Source organism: Trachurus japonicus, unplaced genomic scaffold (genome assembly GCF_045865225.1).
Source record: "Trachurus japonicus isolate A0001 unplaced genomic scaffold, Traja_1.0 AP031020.1".
In the NCBI taxonomy this organism is placed as follows: domain Eukaryota; kingdom Metazoa; phylum Chordata; class Actinopteri; order Carangiformes; family Carangidae; genus Trachurus; species Trachurus japonicus.
This window is the reverse complement of record NW_028221153.1, coordinates 363236-375883: the sequence shown is the minus strand read 5'-3', so window position 1 is coordinate 375883 and position 12648 is coordinate 363236. Positions and strand designations below refer to the sequence as shown.

The 12648-nt window shown below is 45.8% G+C and overlaps 1 protein-coding gene across 3 annotated transcripts in view; it reads left to right on the top strand.

Moving 5' to 3' along the window:
* Positions 1-12159, top strand: part of epc2 (enhancer of polycomb 2) — a 39971-nt gene extending 27812 nt beyond the window's left edge. For 2 of the 3 annotated variants that reach the window (XM_085772867.1, XM_085772866.1), the window contains exons 13-14: positions 9325-9589; positions 11618-11711. In XM_085772867.1, the coding sequence (XP_085628993.1) occupies positions 9325-9589; positions 11618-11687 (335 nt within the window). In that variant the 3' untranslated portion in view covers positions 11688-11711. Of the gene's footprint in view, positions 1-9324; positions 9590-11617 lie in introns of all 3 variants that reach the window. The other variant, XM_085772868.1, reaches the window with a different exon arrangement.
* The last annotated feature ends 489 nt before the right edge of the window (positions 12160-12648 follow it).

Genomic DNA, 12648 nt, shown 5'->3' with positions numbered 1-12648 from the left:
AGGAGTTATCCTCCTCCTGGTCAGAGGAGTTATCCTCCTCCTGACCAGAGGAGTTATCCTCCTCCTGACCAGAGGAGTTATCCTCCTCCTGACCAGGGGAGTTATCCTCCTCCTGACCAGAGGAGTTATCCTCCTCCTGGTCAGAGGAGTTATCCTCCTCCTGACCAGAGGAGTTATCCTCCTCCTGGTCAGAGGAGTTATCCTCCTCCTGACCAGAGGAGTTATCCTCCTGACCAGAGGAGTTATCCTCCTCCTGACCAGAGGAGTTATCCTCCTCCTGACCAGAGGAGTTATCCTCCTCCTGACCAGAGGAGTTATCCTCCTGACCAGAGGAGTTATCCTCCTCCTGACCAGAGGAGTTATCCTCCTCCTGACCAGAGGAGTTATCCTCCTGACCAGATGAGTTATCCTCCTGACCAGAGGAGTTATCCTCCTCCTGACCAGAGGAGTTATCCTCCTCCTGACCAGAGGAGTTATCCTCCTGACCAGAGGAGTTATCCTCCTCCTGACCAGAGGAGTTATCCTCCTCCTGACCAGAGGAGTTATCCTCCCCCTGACCAGAGGAGTTATCCGTCCTCTGACCAGAGGAGTTATCCTCCTCCTGACCAGAGGAGTTATCCTCCTGACCAGAGGAGTTATCCTCCTCCTGACCAGAGGAGTTATCCTCCTCCTGACCAGAGGAGTTATCCTCCTCCTGACCAGAGGAGTTATCCTCCCCCTGACCAGAGGAGTTATCCTCCTGATCAGAGGAGTTATCCTCCTCCTGACCAGAGGAGTTATCCTCCTCCTGACCAGAGGAGTTATCCTCCTCCTGACCAGAGGAGTTATCCTCCTCCTGACCAGAGGAGTTATCCTCCTCCTGACCAGAGGAGTTATCCTCCCCCTGACCAGAGGAGTTATCCTCCTGATCAGAGGAGTTATCCTCCTCCTGACCAGAGGACTTATCCTCCTCCTGACCAGAGGAGTTATCCTCCTGACCAGAGGAGTTATCCTCCTCCTGACCAGAGGAGTTATCCTCCTCCTGGTCAGAGGAGTTATCCGTCCTCTGGCCAAAGGAGTTATCCTCCTCCTGACCAGAGGAGTTATCCTCCTCCTGACCAGAGGAGTTATCCTCCTCCTGGTCAGAGGAGTTATCCGTCCTCTGGCCAAAGGAGTTATCCTCCCCCTGACCAGAGGAGTTATCCTCCCCCTGACCAGAGGAGTTATCCTCCTCCTGACCAGAGGAGTTATCCTCCTCCTGACCAGAGGACTTATCCTCCTCCTGACCAGAGGAGTTATCCTCCTGACCAGAGGAGTTATCCTCCTCCTGGTCAGAGGAGTTATCCTCCTCCTGACCAGAGGAGTTATCCTCCTCCTGACCAGAGGAGTTATCCTCCTGACCAGATGAGTTATCCTCCTGACCAGAGGACTTATCCTCCTCCTGACCAGAGGAGTTATCCTCCTGACCAGAGGAGTTATCCTCCCCCTGACCAGAGGAGTTATCCTCCTGACCAGAGGAGTTATCCTCCTGACCAGAGGAGTTATCCTCCCCCTGACCAGAGGAGTTATCCTCCTCCTGACCAGAGGAGTTATCCTCCTGACCAGAGGAGTTATCCTCCCCCTGACCAGAGGAGTTATCCTCCTGACCAGAGGAGTTATCCTCCTGACCAGAGGAGTTATCCTCCTCCTGACCAGAGGAGTTATCCTCCTGACCAGAGGAGTTATCCTCCCCCTGACCAGAGGAGTTATCCTCCTCCTGACCAGAGGAGTTATCCTCCTCCTGACCAGAGGACTTATCCTCCTCCTGACCAGAGGAGTTATCCTCCTGACCAGAGGAGTTATCCTCCTCCTGGTCAGAGGAGTTATCCGTCCTCTGGCCAAAGGAGTTATCCTCCTCCTGACCAGAGGAGTCATCCTCCTCCTGACCAGAGGTCGCTTCCTTCCATGTTCCGATAATCGGGTCAGCCCTAGTGTCTGCAGCCCTTGCAGCTTTCCAGCCTCAGGGCTTGAAAGCTGTCCTGTACCTGGACGACCGGCTGGTCTGAGCGTCCTGAGATACAGCATACTCCTGTCCCCTGTTGCCTGGTGCCATCTCGGACCACAGCTTCACTGGGGTGGACCTGAACAGTGTCAAGATGACAGCCACCGTGTGGACGACATCCTGTAGGGCCACCGGTTGACCTATGTTGCATTTCTTTGTCTCTTGGGGAAACTAACATCCGTTTCAGCTGTGGCTCCTCTGGGCCGTCGCTGAACAGCTTCCACCTGGAGGCCAGAAGGCACCGGTGCAGGAAGCTCAGGGTGTCACGGCAGAGTGTCCTACAAGCTCAGAGTGTCAGGGCAGAGTGTCCTGAGTGTCCTACAAGCTCAGGGTGTCACGGCAGAGCAGAGTGTCCTACAAGCTCAGGGTGTCACGGCAGAGTGTCCTACAAGCTCAGGGTGTCACGACAGAGTGTCCTACAAGCTCAAGGTGTCACGGCAGAGCGTCCTACAAGCTCAGGGTGTCAGGGCAGAGTGTCCTACAAGCTCAGGGTGTCACGGCAGAGTGTCCTACAAGCTCAGGGTGTCACGGCAGAGTGTCCTACAAGCTCAGGGTGTCACGGCAGAGTGTCCTACAAGCTCAGGGTGTCACGGCAGAGTGTCCTACATGCTCAGGGTGTCAGGGCAGAGTGTCCTACATGCTCAGGGTGTCAGGGCAGAGTGTCCTACATGCTCAGGGTGTCAGGGCAGAGTGTCCTACAAGCTCAGGGTGTCAGGGCAGAGTGTCCTACATGCTCAGGGTGTCAGGGCAGAGTGTCCTACATGCTCAGGGTGTCAGGGCAGAGTGTCCTACATGCTCAGGGTGTCAGGGCAGAGTGTCCTACAAGCTCAGAGTGTCACGGCAGAGTGTCCTACATGCTCAGGGTGTCAGGGCAGAGTGTCCTACAAGCTCAGAGTGTCCTACATGCTCAGGGTGTCAGGGCAGAGTGTCCTACATGCTCAGGGTGTCAGGGCAGAGTGTCCTACATGCTCAGGGTGTCAGGGCAGAGTGTCCTACATGCTCAGAGTGTCACTGCAGAGTGTCCTACATGCTCAGGGTGTCAGGGCAGAGTGTCCTACATGCTCAGGGTGTCACGGCAGAGTGTCCTACATGCTCAGGGTGTCAGGGCAGAGTGTCCTACATGCTCAGGGTGTCAGGGCAGAGTGTCCTACATGCTCAGGGTGTCAGGGCAGAGTGTCCTACATGCTCAGGGTGTCAGGGCAGAGTGTCCTACATGCTCAGGGTGTCACGGCAGAGTGTCCTACAAGCTCAGGGTGTCACGGCAGAGTGTCCTACATGCTCAGGGTGTCAGGGCAGAGTGTCCTACAAGCTCAGAGTGTCCTACATGCTCAGGGTGTCAGGGCAGAGTGTCCTACAAGCTCAGAGTGTCACGACAGAGTGTCCTACATGCTCAGGGTGTCACGGCAGAGTGTCCTACAAGCTCAAGGTGTCACAGCAGAGTGTCCTACATGCTCAGGGTGTCACGGCAGAGTGTCCTACAAGCTCAATGTGTCACAGCAGAGTGTCCTACAAGCTCAGGGTGTCACAGCAGAGTGTCCTACAAGCTCAGGGTGTCACAGCAGAGTGTCCTACAAGCTCAGGGTGTCACAGCAGAGTGTCCTACAAGCTCAGGGTGTCCTACATGCTCAGGGTGTCACGGCAGAGTGTCCTACAAGCTCAGGGTGTCAGGGCAGAGTGTCCTACATGCTCAGGGTGTCCTCTCCCTGTGGGCTCTGTCCGTCTCTCAGGGAGACCGTCACCACATGCCTGCCCCTCAGGATGGAGTGAGGTGTCAGCCACTCACCTGGCTCTGAGCCACTTCCTGCTACACCCGAGGGGCAAGCGTGTCCTTGTACGGTCAGACCAGAGGTCGGCAACCTTTAGCATTAAAGGAGCCGTTTGGGCCGTTTCCCACCATATCGAAACCCACTCGGAGCCGCACGGAGTGCGCGTTGTTACACCGTCACTTTGGGTTGTGAGTGCATGACGCGCATCCATTGAAAGTAATCTGTGATCTGTGCTAGTGTTATAATAGAATAACAGTGCACTAAAGACGTGGAAAAGCAGAAAAACTGAGTTGAGCCGAGTCGCGCTGGTGGAAAAGGGCCAATAGTAGGGGTGTGACGATACACTCATCTCACGAGACAAGACACGAGATTGGGTTCACGAGATCGAGACGAGACGAGATTTTAAGAAAACTCCGATGACAAAATATATGACTGGACCAACAGACTTTGATTTGTTTATTTGTAGTTGCACATGCATTTCGAAATGTTTTATTGTAACTATTTACATGCATGATGTAAGCATGAGCTTTAAATACATTTCTTCTTCCACAAATTGAAACTAAAACTAAAATTTATAAAAGTTAATATAAATTAAATTAAATTAAATATTTATTTATTTAGTATAAAAAGGGGGGTTTGTTTGGGGGTCATTTAAATGTTCGCAGCTTGGTCCCAAAACGTGAACAGATTGAGCATTTATTATGTGATTCTAATGTTGATTTTATGGGCCTATCAGAAACGTGGCTCACTAGCTCTTCTCCTGAAGCTGCTGTATCATTACCGGACTACAATACGTACAGGAAAGATAGGGGTCAGGGCAGGGGCGGGGGGGTTCTCCTGTATGTAAAGAACAACTTGAAATGTCATCAGATTACATGGCCCAGTAACATCACACTTGAATGTATTGGTGTAAATATTTCTCTTTCGAGAGAGATGTCTCTTACTGTCATCTGCATCTATCGCAAACCCACGGCTAACATAGAGTTTTATGACCAGCTCAAGGCACTCCTCACCTTATGTAATTATAAAAAAGAAATCATCCTTCTCGGCGACTTTAATGTCAATTGGGATAACAAATTAGATAGAAAACACCTTAAACATATAACTGACTATTTTAATTTAACTCAGATTATAGAGCAACCCACTAGAATTACACAGCGTACACAATCCAGGATTGATTTAGTCTTTACTAATAAACCGGAAAGAATCACAAGCACTCATAACCTGTTAACAGGACTCTCGGACCACAATGCAATCTTTTTCTCAAGAAAAGGGAAATGCTCCAAAAATCTGTATCATACCTCAACTAATCGATCTATTAAAATGATTATCCCCAATAATCAAGTAGAAAATGTGGATAGAGATTTAAAAGATATTGACTGGTCTGGCCTTCTGGGATGCGATGATGCAGATACTGGCAGTGATCTATTTCTTTCTAAAATCAAAGAGATCATCCTCTCATTCTCCAGGAGAGGGCGTCAGGGGAAGAAGAAGTCCACCTCCCTCCCCTGGCTCAACTCTACCTGTCTTAAACTGATGAAGCACAGGGATCAGCTCCTCAGAAAATCTATTAAGTCTGGGCTCAATACAGACCGACTGAATTTCACAGCTGCTAGAAACAAGGTGACATCAGAATTACGCAAGGCCAAAGCTGATTTTTTTATTCAAATTATCGAGAATGCTAGAGGTAACAGTAAAAAAATATGGCAGAATATGAATAAATTAACAGGAAAACAACCCAAGCAGGAATCTAAAGGTCTGGAATTAAAAATCGACAATAAGCTGGTGAGAAACCCTAGTATCCTGGCTCAGGAATTTAACTATTTTTTCATAAACTCAATAGAGGAAATGGTGAAACAGTTCACACCTCTCGAAGTTTCTGAGCAGCAGGTTTCTAACCTGTCTGACAATATCGAGCCTAAATTTAATATTCAAGAAATCACAAAACCAGAAGTCATTGATATCATAAGTAATCTGAATAACTCAAAAGCCAAGGACATACACGGGCTCGACACCAGTTTCTTGAAATCACATAAGGAGGCCATAGCAACATCATAATTTCTCTGGAGAACTGGAAGGAAATTTTTAAACAACAATGGAAAACAACAAATTCTCCACTCTGGAGAGAATATACATGGAAAAATGTCATCCGCTATTTTTGCACTCCATATCAAAAGAGATCATATTCCAATCAGACAGAATGTTGGAGATGTTGCGGAAGCAAAGAGGCGAATCACTATCATATATTCTGGTGTTGCCCTGTTGTGACCCCATTTTGGTTGCAAGTACATCAAATTCTTGAGACTGTGTTTTCAACAAAAATAACTTTTTGCTTTAATTTGTTATATTTGGTAGACCTAGAGGAACTGGTATGGAGGAACAAAGATAAATACTTGTTGAGAATATTACTGGTGGCTTGTAAGAAATCAATAACGAAGAAATGGCTGAAGAGGGAGGCACCTAGTGTAGATGAATGGATTGATATTGTGTACAGCATCTATGTAATGGAAAGAATTACTTTTAATTTAAGAACACAAAAAGAGGTATTTATTGATAATTGGCAAACATGGATTACATATGTCTCTACCATAAGACCGGACTTCAGGTAATTTCAGACTGGATTATCAGAATATTTTTTATGTATTTACTTTTTTTTTTTTTTTTTCTCTCGATTTCTCGACTGGAGGTGTTTACCAGTCCCCTTATGTACGCTTTTACTTTCCCCTTGATACTTTTGTACAGATTTGTAGGTCTCATGTTGACTGTTTGACTGTTTGTTTGTTTACATGTAAAATCAAAACTAATAAAAAGTAAATGACAAAAAAAAAAAAAAAAGGAGGCCATAGCTCCCCCACTTGTGCATCTAGTCAATTTATCGATCAAAAACTCAACTGTACCTAAGGCATGGAAAATGGCCTCAGTTACTCCAGTATTTAAAGCTGGCAACAAGTCTGATTTAAATAATTACAGACCTATTAGTATTGTGCCCGTAGTCTCTAAAGTTATTGAAAAATGGGTCGCCAAACAAGTTATTGAGTTCCTTGGTAATAGCTTTACTCCCTTACATCCCATGCAGTTTGGGTTTCGACCTTTCCATTCCACTGAGACCGCGTTGACCATGTTCATGGAGAGAGTTAAGTGTTATCTGGATGCTCATGGATGTGTTGGTGCCGTCTTTTTAGATTTAAAAAGAGCGTTTGACACCGTCAACCACAAGGTACTTTTATCTAAACTGTCTCTTTTTAATTTTTCTTATCAATCTATTAAATGGTTTGACTCATACCTGTCACATAGAGAACAACGAACTGTGGTGGCCGGTGCCAGCTCCTCTTTTTTGGGTTGTCCAGTAGGGGTCCCCCAAGGGTCCATACTGGGGCCCATTTTATTCACATTGTATATTAATGATTTACCCGATTTCTGTCTAAATGTGGACGTTCAGCTCTATGCTGATGATGCGGTAATTTTTACTAAAGCTAAAAATCCTGAGGAGGCAGCACGGGTGCTTTCTACAGCACTTACACACATACAAACATGGCTTACAAGTTCATGTCTTATTCTGAATGCAAAAAAAAACTGTTTGTCTATTTCTGTCGAAGCAATCTGCTTCTTCCATGCCTTCTCGCTCAGGTGTTTTTTTGGGTACTGACGAGTTGGAGGTTGTTAGTGAATTCAAATATCTAGGTGTGATTATAGACTCTAAACTTTCATTTAAAAATCATGTTAAAACGTTATCAAAAAAAATTAAATATCACCTTAGCAACTTTAAGCAAATCAGAGGTTCGTTGTCACAAGCAGCCGCTTTGATGTTTCTGCACTCTATGATTTTTTCTCATTTAAGCTACTGTATCACCAGCTGGTCTATGACCGGCTCTACTATCGTGAAACCAGTTGAGCTTCTGTACAAAAAAGCACTCAAAAGGGGCAGTGCGTGGCGCAGTGGGTAGAGCGGCCGCCCCATGTAGAGGCTACAGTCCTCGCCGCAGGCGTCCCCGGTTCGAATCCCGCGTCGGGCAGACCTTTCCTGCGTGTCATTCCCCCTCTCTCTGCCTCCCCATTTCCTGTCTATCTCTTCTGTCATCACTATCAAATAAAGGCAAAAAGCCGAAAAATATACTTTAAAAAAAAAAAAAAAAAGCACTCAAAATCTTAGACAAAAAAACGGTATCTTACCATCATTGTAATATTCTAGTGAAATATAAATTGCTGAGTTTTCCTAATTTTTATAAATTCTCCTCTGCATGCCTAATATATAAAGTACTTCATGGCCTGGCGCCATCTCCACTTAAAGAGTTTATTGCATTTAAACAAACAAGGACCACCAGGTCAATCACTAACAGGGACTGTGTGGTTCCGTACAGGAAGACCTCTTTCGGTCGAAATGCCCTGTCTACGATGGGAGCTACGGTTTGGAACACACTACCTTTGCCCATAAAGGAGTGCCCTACTCTGTCTACTTTTAAGGGCCGCCTGAAGTTATGGCTTAGAGCCAACCAGGCATGTGATCACTTTTAATGTACCAACACTGTGTAACTGTGTACTGATACTGTGGTACTGCGTACTGATACTGTGGTACTGTTACCTGTTAATGTATATTTGAAACTGTAATGTGTTAAGTGTTATAGGTGCGTACGTGCATGTGGGTCGGAGGGGTGGGGGATAGGTGTATTGTTGTGTAGCGATCTGTGATATCTGTCTTAATGTGTCTTAATGTAACTTTTTATATACCTTTGTTTTATGTTTTACTGCCATGCTCCATCAGGCAGGGGGACTGCCAACGGAAATTAGCCTTTTGGCTATAATTGGGTGCATTTACATTTTATTTTTTTAAAATGTTCATTGATGTACACTGTCCCTCTTAAACAAATAAAGGAAATTAAATTAAATTAAATTAAATTAAATTTTTTTGAAGTGCAAACAATATTATGTGCAGTGTTTCCTCTAGGATTTGTTTAAGTAGTGGCAACAACCCCCCCTCCCCCCCAGTGCCATTTCACTACTCGGATACTCGGATCCCCCCGCCCCCCTCCCTCCCTCCCTCCCACGTCGGATGGTCTAGCGCATATGTTTATTACCGTCACAGCGCGACCTGTCCATGTGCCCGTGTGTGTGTGTGTGTGTGTGTGTGTGTGTGTGCGCCAGAGAGAGAGAGAGAGCGTCGCGGCCGCCACAGAGTCGTTAATTAGCGCTGGATGCGCTGGTTGGTAGTTTGGTTTTTACTGAGGAGGAATGAAGAACTCAGCTCTGACTGAAAAGCACCTAAACCAAGTCGAGTAGAGTTATAACTGTGTAGTGGAAAGAGGTGCAAAGTAATGGTAACTGGTAGTGGAAACCCTGCTTTACATTTTTTAACATTAAAAAAAAAAAAAAAAAAAGAATCTCGCGAAACAGATTTTTAATCTCGCGAGATCTCGTCACACCCCTAGCCAATAGTATATTATATATATATATATAATTGTTGAAAATTAACTTGTTGTTTATTCTTGTTGTTTAATCCTCCTCCTCTTGTCTCCTCCTCCTCCCCCCCCCCCACCCCCCCAGCTCCCTCCAGGCCACCGTACTCCTCTCTGACCCTCAGCCGGTCGACTCCTCCTGCAGCAGCTCGGAGCTCGTTTCCTTCCTCGTCTCCTCGGTCTCTTCCTTCCTCCTCGTCTCCTCGGTCTCTTCCTAACCAGCGGCGCCATGTGGGGGCCGTGTCCCCCGCCCCCCCCCACTCTGCCCGGCCCTCCGCCCCCCCGACGTCTGCCTTAAAGCTCGCCACCGTCGCCGCCAGCCTCGACCGAGCGCCCAGAGTCTCCACTGCCAGGTGAGTTCAGTCCAGTAAACTAAACTCTCTCTGGTTTCTGAGGGTCAAAGGTCAGAGGATGTGGTTATTATGGGATGTAAAGCCCTTTGAGACAGACTGGTGGTAGAAACGGGCTATACTAATAAACCTGCCTTTCCACCTGACGTTTCCTTTGTTCCTTTAAAGTCTGTGTGAAGTGAAATATGAGATTTGATTTTAACATATTAAAGGGACAACGAGGAGTTTCTCCGTCGGCAGAACGATAAATTCCGCGACATTAAAAAAGTCTGATATTAATGTGGATGAATCTCCGTTACCACTTGTTAATGGTCCATTTTAGATAAATCTATGGTTTTGTCTCTATGGTTATTTTGTTATTATTAGTGGTGGTGGAAATGGGCGAGCCGACCAGCGTTTCTTTACTTTCGGTTTCGTGGCGAGTCATGAGAATAACGCCGCCGTATGAATCTCCGTTTATGGTGGGAACTACGACGGTATGTGATCGTCTTCCAACCTCTGACTTTAATTCTTGATGAATGAAAACATGAGTCTGTCTTGACCCGGTCAAAGAATTTCACGGTGCGGAGGCTCATAAATGTAGTGAGAAAACATTTTGCTTTTCCAAAACTCCTCGTTGTCCCTTTAAATAAATTATAACTTTGTTGTTAACGACATAAAACTGAACTGTACTGCAGTTAAAAACCTTCCTGGCAACAGCGTAGCAACCTGCAGAAGACGGAGGCTGGTGTTGGTTGTTAGGGGGCGGACCAGGCTAGTCTTCCTGGGTCCTTTTCAAAAGTTCAAAATAAAATAATAATACACAGGTCCAGTTACAATAAAAAGAAAAGAAAAAGGGAAAGAAAAGAAAGTTCTCAAAATGATAACATAAAAGATTAACTCTTAAGTCTAAAAAGTGACTTTACATGTTTCTTAAATGCTTTTTTACTTGCAATAGTCCTAATATTTAATTAAGCAATATATCACTCCAGTCCGTGGTCTATACTCATTCTACCACTCTGAGGGCCGTTGTTCCCCCTTAGAGTGGTAGAATGAGCAGAGACCACTGTTAGCTTAGCATTAGCCTTTAGCCAGTTAGAGTGGTAGAATGAGCATAGACCACCTGGAGTGATATGTTGCTTTTATAAACCGGTTACCAATAATGACAATATGAAAGAGGACATGTAGTTTTCTGTTCCAGCTGTCCAGACGTTAGCTCCAAGTAGCTCTGTCACTGCTCAGTCCCCTCTACCATTGTTAACCCTCTGGAGGTCAAAGTTCACCTTCAACATGTCAATTACACTACTTTACTACATTTTTAACATCCTAAAAACATCAACTGTCTGTTGCTACGGACTGCAACAGTCCGTTGTCATGGATACGTGACAACAACTTCCATTCATACCAGTCATACGTGCCTGAGGCGGAGTGATAGCCTACGCTGTGATAAGGCTTTAGAATAGTAGCCGTGGTAACTGCTCATTATACCACGGTTAACAACCAATCAGATCGCCGGATTTCACCTTTCTGTTTTATAAATGAAGAGTATCCCATAATGAAATGCCTCTAGTGTATATCCAACAGAGCTTTTCACTGAACTAGTTCTTGGTCGTGGTAATGGAAGTTGACCTTGAGTTGAAGCTGTGGTGCTGTCGTGGTGAACATCAGCTTTACGTGACGTCATAGTGAAACTAACCCCAGACATTAGAATTTTTAATACAAAGGTTAAAATCTGGCTGAAACACAATCAGAACTGTTTGCATTTTTAATGTGTCATGACTTGGTATGATTTTAGATGTATTGTACATTTTATAGTGTTGTTATGTAACTTTGATGTCTTTCTTCTTTCGTCTTATCTTCTTGTTTCTACTAAAAGCCGAACTAGGGACGGGAGTGTGAAACTAGCATCAGCTATAATCTCTGTAGCAGAACATCAGTCACATTGACTTGTTTGTGTCACTATGTTAATTAACCTGCATCGTCCCCATCAAATAAACTGAATTGAATTAATTAAATGGTGTCGTCATGGCGATGTGGTGTGTGTGTCCTCAGGGACGGCAGCGAGCCGGAGCGGCGGGTGAACGGCCTGACCGAGACGACGCTGCCCATGGAGGTCACATAGCAGCAGCAGCATCCCATCATCAGCGTCTGACCGGTGAATGTGCCGCGCCGTCGCCTCGGCAACCAGAGGAGGAAGATGGCGGCGTCTGAGTCGAATCAGAGTGGTGTTGTTATTATAATTATTATTATTATATTATTGTAATAATGGTTGTACAGTTTGTAAATGTCTGTGTAAAATAGATTCTTGGTTTCTTTAGTTTCTGAAGCAGCTGATCATGTGACTGCAGAACCAGCTCTGATTGGTCCACAGTAGGTCCCTTTCTTCGCTCTGATTGGTCCGTGAGGAGTCGGTTTCTTCGCTCTGATTGGTTATTTATTTCTCATGTTTACATTTTGTATATCTTTTAACGCTTTTTTTTTTTTTTTTTTCAAAGATTGAAAACCTGAACTTTTAGTTTTTGTTTTTCTGTGTTTGTTCTGTGACCTCTGACCTCCGACCTTCTGATCACTGAAACCCTCATTCAATAAAAATATAAAAATATGCATCAAAGAGACACAAGAGACTCGAGTGTGTGAGTAACAACAACACGTCTTTGTTCTGTTCCGTGTCGGTGACGAGACTTTCTGCCTCGTCACATCTAGAGCGCTGGAAGAGAGTAAGGACACCCCTAGTGGCAGGATGTGGGTATTAAAGCCTCATGCCCCCTAGTGGCAGGATGTGGGTATTAAAGCCTCATGCCCCCTAGTGGCAGGATGTGGGTATTAAAGCCTCATGCCCCCTAGTGGCAGGATGTGGGTATTAAAGCCTCATGCCCCCTAGTGGCAGGATGTGGGTATTAAAGCCTCATGCCCCCTAGTGGCAGGATGTGGGTATTAAAGCCTCATGCCCCCTAGTGGCAGGATGTGGGTATTAAAGCCTCATGCCCCCTAGTGGCAGGATGTGGGTGTTAAAGCCTCATGCCCCCTAGTGGCAGGATGTGGGTATTGCAACAGCCCAGAAAACCCATTCACTCCAATGTATG